At 36.8% G+C, this 11,660-nt stretch overlaps 1 protein-coding gene across 2 annotated transcripts in view; it reads right to left on the bottom strand.

Moving 5' to 3' along the window:
- Positions 1 to 11,299, bottom strand: part of FAAH2 (fatty acid amide hydrolase 2) — a 221,124-nt gene extending 209,825 nt beyond the window's left edge. The window contains exons 1-2 of one of the 2 annotated variants that reach the window (XM_007991886.3): positions 10,959 to 11,299; positions 5,303 to 5,385 (exon numbers count right to left, since the gene is read on the bottom strand). In XM_007991886.3, coding sequence (XP_007990077.1) covers positions 5,303 to 5,385; positions 10,959 to 11,150 — 275 coding nt within the window. In that variant the 5' untranslated portion in view covers positions 11,151 to 11,299. The remainder of the gene's footprint in view (positions 1 to 5,302; positions 5,386 to 10,958) is intronic. The other variant, XM_007991885.3, reaches the window with a different exon arrangement.
- Between the last annotated feature and the right edge of the window lie 361 nt (positions 11,300 to 11,660).

Here is an 11,660-nt window from a genome sequence, read left to right on the forward strand (position 1 = left end):
GAGTAGCTGGGATTACAGGCATGTGCCACCATACCCGGCTAATTTTTGTATTTTTAGTAGAGATGGAGTTTCACCATGTTGGCCAAGCTGGTCTTGAACTCCTGACCTCAGGTAATCTGCCCTCCTCAGCCTCCCAAAGTGCCGGAATTACAGGTGTGAGCCACCGCACCCAGCCAGCAGGTTATTTTTAACTGAGTGGTAGGAATAGAAGCTAGATTTCAGTGAGTGTAGGTGTAAATAAGAGGTAAGGATTCAGAAAAATAAGTATTGACTACATTTTTTAGAAGCTTACTTATGTTAAAAAAAAAAATGAGACAGTTTTGGTAGCGAATTAGGCACAGCAAAGTATTAATCTGAGAATGTTGCAATCTGGTCTCTTACAAATGCAAAGAACCTGGCTATCCAAAAAGCAGTGTAGCAGAATGGTCAAATTCCAGGCTTTGGAGAAAGACTGATCTGAGGTGGTTATATAACCCTGCAAGTGACAACTTACTAAACTGTTTCTCCAGCTATAAAATGATGGTAACAATAGCATCTACATGCTTTGTTATTTAAATGTGACAATGCATACACACAGTACCTAGCACAGAAGAGCCACTCAGTAAATGGCCGCTATCACTATCATCATTACTAATATCATCCGGTTCTCCTGACAGTCAACAAAATTCCTGTCAGGAAAATCAAAGCATTAGAATTACAGAAGATTAAGCCAAAGCCATGTCACCCAAACCACAGAGCTTAGGGAAGTGGCAAGATGAAATTTAGGAAATGGGTTACAAGTCTCTATATCAGAAAAAAAAATGAGAAGAACTGCAGCAGCTATTTCTTCAACAAGTCCTACCAATACTGATGTTATCAGCACCACTTACTGGCACAATATTTGTTGATGTAAGACAGGGGTCCTGCAACACTTGCCTCACAGGAGTTTCCCAACCAGGTGGGGCAGGGCAGTCAGGCTCCCCAGTCCTGTTCTTTCCAAGGATGGAGAAAAGGTAGTGCCTTAACTATGTACACTTTCCTAAGGTCTTGAAATCCCCTTCGTTAGCATTGCCCAAACTTCAGCCACACACAATCAGCACAAGCAGAGAACTTCCAAGGGAAGGTTGATAAAGGCATAAAGGAAATTGGATATCCTTATACGTGGCCTCAGTGCCACAAGGCAGCACTGGACTCCTGAGACCAAGGAAATCCCCATAGTTTCAGCCAAGCTGAAACAAGGCACCTCAGCCAAAAATCCTTACCCTTGCTTCTATGGAGACAAACAGAGGATGAGGCCTAAGGGTGGCTGTGACACCAGATGATACATAGGTTGGCCAATGTGGGTTGAGTGAAAGACTTATTGAGGTCTGAGAGGGTTTTAAAAAAAATCTATATATCTTGAAATTCTGCACTTGCTCAGTGATTCGAGTACAGCCAGTGGTAGGGGAGTGAAATCCAAGGAGGATTCTACCCCTTGGATAGCTTTTCAGTGGAAAGCAACACATAATATCACTTTCTCCAGAAAGCCTTTTCTGACACCTCTCCAGTCTTGGATCAGTAACTTTCTCCATGCTCCCACAGTACTCTTTTCTTCCCCTATCAGAGCACTAATTCCACTGTGCAGTAAATAATGGTTATTCGCATGCTTCAACCACCAGACTGGGAGCTGAAAGAAGTCAGGGACTGTTGGGTTTATCTTTATATCTTCAACACCTAGCACACTACCAGGCATATAGTAAACATTCAATAACCATTTGTGGGATAAATGAATGAAAGTGTTTTCAAGCATTTAAATTAGTAAAACTATAAATTTTGAGTGTCCATATTATTTTCCCCTTTAGAAAGAACAAAACAAAGATTCAGAGAGATTCAAAAACATGCCTAAGTTCATACAATAACTAACAGAGGAAGAATTGTGTCCCAGGTCTATGTGACTCTGTAAGTGTGTATTTTGCGTCTTGACATCTATGGACTCTAGGGCTCCCAGAAAGTTTGCCTTGACCATTTTCTATGTCATTCAAAGATTGGGAAGAATATATCTATTGCATTAAATGCATGACAATAGATGCTCCAGGGAGCAAAGTCTAAAAGTAGTAACAAATTTGTACTTTTCCAGGCAAGCAAGAAAAACAGTGAACAATAAATCATAATCCAGGAAGATATAAGAAGCCAACAGGTTGCGGAGCATAAGACGAAACTGCATTCAGGACCTCCAAAACAAACATTGTCTAAACACAGGTATATTAAGTCATTACTTACTGAAGAAATGCTAAATATCAGTTCATGTTCTAGACACTGAAGACAATAAGATGAAAAAGACACGGTCCATGCCACTGAGGAACTCACAATCTGGTGGGTGAGACAATCAAGACCACAATGACTATGCAATGTTGAACCAGTTTTTATACTATTATCTCTCAGCCCTCAAACAAGTATTCTATATGCCACTTTATGATGGGACTCAGAAAACTAAACTTTCCTTTGATAATTTGTGCCCTCTTGGATCCTTCAAATATGGGTGCTAGATAAAGACTAGGAGGAAAGAAAAGAGGTGAAGAGGTTTGTTTCTTCCAGTTTGCTTGCTGTTCCTGACACCATTGTTTCAACAATAGCTTTTCATCCAAGCCACAGTAGTTGATTCCAGTTTCCTATTTATTCCCACACTCTAGAATCAGTCTCATCACACTCCCTCAGAAATACTGGCGCCAGTCAGCTGGCAGCTGCTTCTCAGAATTCTGAACTACAGCTCTGAATATGAGGCCCCTTTTCAAAGTTTCTGAGGTAGAAGCAGCAGCCAGGTAACACCCTTTTCACAGATGTCTTGGTCCCAGCTCTGCAGGCATTTCCTTTGAGAGCCTAGATTATGATAATCCCAATTTCTTCCCCTTGTTCCCTCATACCTAGGGTGTTTCCTCACTTTACTGTTTCCTGCAGTCATCATCTCGGTGTTACTTCAGTGTTACTTTTTTTGTTTGTTTTTTCAGTCCTTAAACATTCTACCAGTTCCCTATATTAAATTCTTTGTTAAAATAGTGTGGTTTCTGGGCCCTGCATGATACAAAAGTGACATGAGCACAATGTGCTCTGGGAGATCAGAGTAGAAGTCTTACAGAGACTGAGTTGATTAGATAATATAAAATTGAGAACCGGACTGAGTCCTAAAAAAATTAACTAAGCCAAATAAAGGAGAGGTGGGGAAAGAGAAAATGTTCCAGGCAAAAGTAATAACATGTGCAAAGTTATGCAGATGATAGAGAGCATAAATGGATCAGGAGAAATAGAGTAGTTCTGTATGATTAGGATAGGATATGAAGCAAAACAAGTTTGACATGATGATAAATAAAGAAGAGCCAGTAAAATTTGTTGACTAATTAGAGTTAGAAGATAGATTTGGGAAAGGAAGGAAGAAGGTAGAGTCTAGGGGTATCTTGCTTGTGTGACTGGATGGCAGAACAGGTTTGGGAATAAGATAAAAAAGCAGTGAATATTTTCTCATCAGTCTATCACAGACACAAAGCTGGAAGCCAAAGAAAGACAAAGCTAGAAGCCAGCATAATTAAAGTTCACATATCCTCCTACTATTTCATAGCTGTGTGATTTTAATCATTGAACTGCCTTGACAGTCAGTTTTAGTGCCAAGCAAACAGGAATAACAATGCAATAGAACTGTGTATAACCATAAGGACAGCTCTATTTATTGAGCTCATGTTGTAATAACAACCATAACAATAAAAGAGCTAACACTGAGGGATTGATGTAAGGTTCTATACTAGGTGCTGTACACATACTTTTCATCTTAATGCCAATGTTTTAAACTTCTAGTAAAATAAAAACACTATTATCAGGACAGTAAGACCATTTGGGGGCCCTTTACAGGAGGGAGGAAAAAAGCACAGATGTCACACAGAGCATGCATGAACTTCATAAAATTATTTCTGAACATTTTTTTATTTTACCTAAGGTCTCTCTCTTCAAAGCAGTCACATTTTCTCTCTCTTCAAATCTCCAATCCCCTGACAGTCACTGTCCTGCCATGCTCCCCCCATTTACCACAAGCACCCTCTCCAGTCTCCTAGTAGTAGCCCAAACTCATTATTTTCAACAAGGTCACAAATCTGATTTTCTCTCAGATTTTTATCTATGTCCTCATACACAAAAACAAGCTCTGCAACAACTGACCCCCTTCCTCGGAACTCCTTTTTAAAAGGCAACAGAAAATTTAAATAATCGAATATCTCTCAAATGTTTAAAGACACACTCTGCCCAAAAAGTACCCCCAAATTACATTTCAGGTAAAAGTTGGTTCATAGAAGAGACAAACCAGGACCCCCTGAAACATAGAAACACCCCGTAGTTCTGTTATATAAGCTTGGAGTCACATATCTATATTCTTGAATCATGACTCTGTCACATACTTTTTTCGAAATGCTGTTGAGATGATCAAATGAGAAAACATGTATAAAGTATCTCTTATGATACAAATTCATTTGATGCAGTTTTTAATGAAATTATATTTCATTAAAATATTTTGAAGGTCTATAATTTCATAATATTAGCTAGTTTTCATTTTATTTACATTAGCCATCCATGTTAAATGATAGGTTTTTAATATGCGTAGTGATACAAAGTTTCATTTTAAAACGATTAAGTTAGAATAAGTGACTCAATTTTAATAAGTATATTAACAACAACAGAGCTGATGTGCAAACAAGACAAAAATCCTAAAGATGGTACATGAATGGCTGAGATCTACACAATGGCACCCTATGTCACAGTGTGCTAAGAAGAACTGTGGTACCCGTTAAACAGAATATTACAAAGAGAATAATCCAAGTTTTAGGCCCTCTAATACCTCACAGTTGCTGAGAAGTGTTTACTTAGCAATAGAGACACAGAAGTAACATATATGATAACTATATAAAATACTATCTACTATGCTAAATACACATTGGAAAAAGTATGCGTGTGTGGGGGGGGGGGGTTCTCCTATGAGACTCACTACCAAATATTAATCTATTCAGTAAACGTTCAATGATGTCTACCAAACTTTAGGCCTTGTTCTGGATGTTGGATATGCAAAATCAATAACTTTTAGTCCTTTCCGTCAAGGATCTTACAGTTAATAGGAGGAGGATGCAGACAAATAATCATAAACTCTCAACAAAGGACAAAATACTGAAATTAGAAGTCAGAGAAGTTCCCAGTGAGAACAAGGGAAGGAAACAGAGAAAGAAGAATCTAGGAAATATGCTAAGGTAGCATGACCACAGAAGTAGAACAAAAACGACCATAAATGACTCCTTGAGAGAGTGGAAATGCTCACCTGTACTTGACAATTCCATTGATCATTGGGTTCACGTCCTTGATTCTGTTGATATAAGCCTGAACAACATCTATACATTTCACCTGCAAAATACAATACTTTAGTTAGCAGCCATTTATTCACTAAACAATTCATTCAACAAGTATTTCCTGAAAGATTCCTGCGTACATTAATCATTTTTTGAGACACTTTGAGTGAATTATCCAGTGTAGTCTCCCATGAGGCAAAATATGAGGCTGAGGAGGTATAAGATGTCTATTTTGGAGGTAAGAAGTCAGAAATATACCAGTATAAGAAAGTTCCAAACAATAAGTAGGGACAAAAGGAATAAACTCTGCTGAAATAAATATAAATTGGAGTTCTGAGATATTATGTATATATACTAAACTAGCAAATATTTTGTTCTAGTAAATAATCAATGAAAAAATAGATATCGTTTCAGTAATACCCTAAAACTTAACAGTTTAACATCATCACTGCAAAACCAAGAGTTGGGGAGTGGAGACATAAAAGGACGTAAATGTAGGGTTTCGAGATAAAACACAGGAAATCAAGTTAAATTTGAATTTCAAATGAATAGAGAGTAATTTTTAGTATAAGTATGTCCCAATTATTGCATGGGGATGATTATACTGAAATCTATATGCTATTTATCTTAAATTTAAATTTAGCTAAGCATACTGTACTTTTGTTTGCTAAATTTACCAACCCTAAACCAAAGGTCTTAAGTTAAGCATGTGAGGAGGGATAAGACAAGGAAAACATCCTGGGTGGGTGCTACAAGATTATTATTTAATTATTATATGCAATTGTAGTTTTAATGTTAATTCTTAGACATGACACAATAAACATTAGAAAACTGCAAAGCCAAACAGAACCCCCAAGTAATGAGGAGAGAAAAATAATTAAAAAGAAATCAGATCAAGACAGAAAAAAAGAAGGAAAGGAAAGAAAAAAGCAAGTTTGATAAATTATAAACATTATATCAAGTGAAAAGGATTAAACCAATTACATAATAAGTGTGAAGGACTGAATTCCCCTGCCAGAGGGCAAAAACATTAAATTTGGTTTTAAAAAAAAAGCTCAGCTATACAATGTTTATATGAAATTCATCTGGAACAAAAAGAAAATGAAAGATTGAAAACAAAGAGTTAGGCAAAGATATACTAGGTGAAAACAAACAACAAGAAAGCAGAGGTGGTATCATTAATATCAGAGAAAGCAAATTTTAAAACTAAATCCTAAAACGGTATGATATATGAGGATGCTATAACAGTTGTATACTTTTCTGAATTAATAAAGCAGGCAAATACGTGAAGCATATACTACAAATACAAAGAGAAGTTGACCAGATGTATAAGTACAGTAGCAAACAATATAGCTCTCTCAGAGACTGACAGACCAAGGAGTAAAAAGTGAGGATATATCTGAGAATTTAATAATACAACCAACATGCTCAAATGCATAGTGAGGGAGAATTTTTACTCCATCAAGAATATGCTCTTTATTCATCAATCATTAACAAAAAATAATCATGTCACACAAAGCAGATCTTAAATCCCAAAAGGTTTTAGAGAATTTCTTAGTCAATTTGACAAATTATCCAGGAATATTAGAAACCCAAAATTAAACGGTGATATTTAGAAGGCTTAACTATTTCAAAAACATTTTTCCATATAATCAATGGATCTAAGAGGTAAACAAAACTAAAATGGCAAATTATCAGTAAATTCGCAAAAAGAAGAACATTTTTTATCAAATCTATTGAATATGGCTAAAATTGTCCTAATATATTTTTATTTATAAAAATGAAAAGTAAGACAACATATAAGGTATTCAACTTAAAATAACAGAAAAATAAAGCAATTTTTTAAAGAATAACAAAATCAAGATAAAATTTAATAACAAATAAAATAGGAACAGTAACAACAAAACCAGTATAAAAAGATGAACTACCTTTTAAATACCTATCAAACGGATAAACTGCAACAAGCATGATAGAGAAAGAGTGTGTGCAGAAAAATGGTTAATATTAAGAATGAAAAAAAAAAGATACAACCATAGATACAGGGGAGATTTACAAAATTATAAAAGAAAGTTATATGTATTTTTTCATTTGGGTTAACTCTACTTGTCCTTTAGAATTATGCATCTAGTAGGCTTTCAGTAAATGTTTGTTAAATGCATCTACAGACAGAGATTTCAACCACCATAACTCAATAGTCTAGTGTATACACAGCTGGTTATATACATTAAGAGCCTGGATTGTCAAGCTGATGTCTAGCACCTGGTCACTCCATCAACGTACACAACCCCAAAGATCTTCAACTGCCACTGCTACCCTAATTGAGTTTGTAGTATGCAGAACGTGACAAAAAAAATAAAATAAAATAAAATAAATTTTTTTTTAAAAAAAGCAGGGATTAGAAGTAGAAGTTAACATGACCATAATTGCCATTTGCTGAATACTTATTATATGCCAAGAACTTTATGTACATTATGTCATTAACTCCTCCTAGCAACACATGTAATATCCCCATTTTACAGATGAAGCAATTGAGGCTCACTGAGGTTAAGTGACCTAACCAAAGCCACATAGCTGAGCCTGGGTATTTTTGTTTGCTTTTTCCAAATGAACCTTGCTGTCATAAGAGAAATGAAGACTAGGTACATGGTTAGAAAATTCACTCACTACAGAAAAGTACAAATGAAAAGTGAAAGCTTCTCACTCTCTCTCTCTTTCCCTCCCTCACTCTCTTATTCCCTTCTCCCCTCTCTTCAGCTGTCTCCCTCCTTCACACAAAAGGAATCATATTATATTCATTGTTCAGTACCTTATATTTTTACCACTTAACATAATTCAGAACTATTTACATATCTGTTCCTTTAGATCAACTTCATGCTTATTAATGGCTGTACCATATTTCTCTGTATGGACAGACTAAAGGAAGAACTAGTGATATTTTTTATTACTTATCTAAACACTGAAAATACTTTTTTTCTAATTTTCTAAAGTATTGATTATATTTATTATAAATAGGTAACATGAACACGTTTCAAAAATCTGAAAGTAAAAAAGATCATGCAATGAAGCCTCTTTCCACCCTTGTCTCCTAACAAAGGAGATGAATAAAGAGTGGGACTTATGGTTTCAAAACTTTATTGACTTTCAGATCATCAACAAAATCAAATATCCAAATGTGCGAAAACAATGACCAGGCTATGTATGGTGGTGGCCATAAGTTGATATATTTTTGGTAAGGCCCAACCTTGGATACCAACTGAGGCTGTGGAGGTTCAGATGACATAGTGGTAGCCTGAATTCTGAATAATAGAAGAGTAACCATATAGAGATACAAAAGCAAGCATAAAGACAGTAGACACTGACTCACAGGAAACTGACTGTTCAATCAGAGTTCGTTATCAGGAAGCATACTCTTCCATAAAGTGTCAACAAAAATTGAGTAAGATTCACCTGGCTCTACCACTTTCTAGCTGTGTGGCATCGAACAAGCTATTAGAATGCTCTAAACTTTATTTTCCTTTTCTGTAAGATGATGATAATTACATGTACCTCAAAATGTCATTATGAAGATTCAATTTACAAAAATCTAAGTAAAATATTTGCCTTATCAAGTGGCACATGGTAGGTGTTTAATAAATTTAGTTGTTTTGCAGTAATAATATTTCCATGTGTAAAAAAGGCAGAAACTAACGGATAAACAAAACTTTGTATCCACTCCACTTCTCCCCTTCAGAACATTTTTATAAATGTAGATAAACTATATCTAGATTATCTCTTCTCATGGACAATCATGAATAAAAAATGGCCAGTTACCAAAAACCTGATGATAGTAATAATAGTAATAGTTAATATTTACATAGGACTAGTATGCCAGACAATGTTCTATAAGTTTTACATATATGAATTCATTTAATTCATCACAACAACTCTAAAAGGTAGATTCTATTATCAAATTCATTTTTCTTAAAGGATATCAGATACACAAAAAGTTAAGAAATGTTTTTAAGGCCGGGCGCGTTGGCTCACGCCTGTCATCCCAACACTTTGGGAGGTCGAGGCGGGTGGATCATGAAGTCAGGAGATTGATACCATCCTGGCTAACACGGTGAAAACCTGTCTCTATTAAAAATACAAAAAATTAGCTGGTCGTGGTGGTGGGTGCCTATAGTCCCAGCTACTTGGGAGGCTGAGGCAGGAGAATGGTGTGAACCCAGGAGGCAGAGGTTGCAGTGAGCCGAGATCGCACCACTGCACTCCAGCCTGGGCGACAGAGCGAGACTCCATCTCAGAAAAAAAAAAAAAAAAAAAAAAGTTTTTAAGATCACAGAGCTAGATTGTAGAAAAGCTAGGATTTCTGAACCCAGGCAGTCTGACTCTAGAGTCCATCCTTCTAATCGTTATGTTACACAATCTCCTATGTGCCAGGTGCTTGATATGTATTATCTGCAATTGTTGTGGCACAAGGTCACACAGCCATGGACAGACAGTCCAAAATTTGAAATAGATCATCTTTCTTCTATTAGGTTGGTGCAAAAGTAATCGTGATTTTTGCCATTAAAATTAATGTCAAAATCTCAATTACAAAAATCGCAATTACTTTTGCACCAACCTAATACATCCCATTGCCTCCCTAACTGTTAGAAAGTTAGAAAAGCACGCATGGGTGGGTAGAGGCTGGGGAGGGGATACGGCAAGAAGATAGGATAGGTCTTTGAAAGGTAACCAGGAGTGTAATACAAACATTATTAATTCATACAGTCAGGAACACATACTGAGATACTCAGGAAGTATTTGCTGCATGCCTCTTCTTTGTTAAGTAGTATTGTAGATTCCAGAAATAAAACAATGACGAAAAACAAATGAAACAGCAGAGAGATGAAAACAAGCGGAGTATAAATAAACAATACTAGACTGTAGCTCAAGATCTCTAGGTAAGCAATCATTTATACGACAGAGATGAATAGTCCTACCCGCACAACTCTAGAGAAAACGAATGAGCTGCTTAAATTTTTTTAATTTAGAACTTTCAATAATTTTTGTGCAAATCATTTTACTTCAGTTTTCTTATGCATAAAATATGAATATTACCTATATAACTGCATCCGTGAAATAGAATATGTTTAAGTACCCAGGCAGAGTATTTCACATATACTATGCACTAAATATTTGGTAGACACACCTTTTACTATCCTAGACCAAGTACTACTTTCATTTTAAATCAATTTTAAAAAGAATTGGTTGAATCGTAAGCAGCAGGTAGGTCTGGGGCCTGTGAGAGAGGGAGGAATACAGAGAGAGAAAGGGGGAGGGAGAGAGAAAGAGAAAGACTGACTTTCCGTGACTGAGAACTCACACCTGGTTTACCCCACACACACAGTAATTATGCACAAATAGGACAAATGGATAGGAAGGACTATGAGGGTACCAACCTATGCCCACAGTAAACGTCCTTGGTAAAAATAAACGTACTACAACACCCAGAAGTCTCCCTTCATTCCCAACAAATGCCTCTCCTAAGTCAAGTCGCCCTAGTAGAGAATGGAAAGGAAACCGCAACCACCGCCACCACTAAGCTTCCTGGATCCCGCTAAAATACCTGTCCCTCCAGCCTCTTCTGAATTGCACTCTCACCTTTCTCTGTCGGATCAGCTTGGCCAGCTGCATCCCCGAAAGCAGAAGCAATGGTTCAGTCACAGGCGGAGGGGTCTTTGAGGCAAACTTTGGGCCCCTTAAGACTAAAGCTGCTCGACCTACTAAGCCTATGAGAAAGCCTAGCGCCCGCAAAAGGAACAATTGAATGCGGGCGGTAAATGAAGGTGCCATCGTAGCCTGGATTCCGCACGGTCCTAGTGCTTGAGGGTTACGTGCACCCTAGGGAAAGGACGAGCAAAATACTAAGCAAAGAGGTACTTATGAAGCCTTTCGTTTACAAGTCCAATGTCTACCCACAATTCCACAGGAGCTTGTTTATCATCACCTGCAGGGCTCCTAGCCAGAGATGGGGGCGGAGCCTTCCCAGCAACTGCCTGTGTGCAATGCTACCTGTTGTTAGTGCTGTTGTAACCCAAGACAGAAAATGAATCATAAGAAAGAACACTGGCCTTGGAATTCCCCAGTTCTGCTACTGCGTAGCCCTGGCCAACTTACACTATATCTCCTAGTCAGTTTACTCATAAGAAAAAAATGGGAATAACTACTTCTATATCAAAGGGTTACCACAAACACTAGATAATAAATAAAACATTTAGCACAATGTATGGTAAATAGTATAAGTGGTAGTTGTTATAGTTTGTTTCAGTTGTGCTTATTTAAAAAGTGTTGTAAGTATACCTT

This window comes from Chlorocebus sabaeus, chromosome X (assembly GCF_047675955.1).
Source record: "Chlorocebus sabaeus isolate Y175 chromosome X, mChlSab1.0.hap1, whole genome shotgun sequence".
In the NCBI taxonomy this organism is placed as follows: Eukaryota; Metazoa; Chordata; class Mammalia; order Primates; family Cercopithecidae; genus Chlorocebus; species Chlorocebus sabaeus.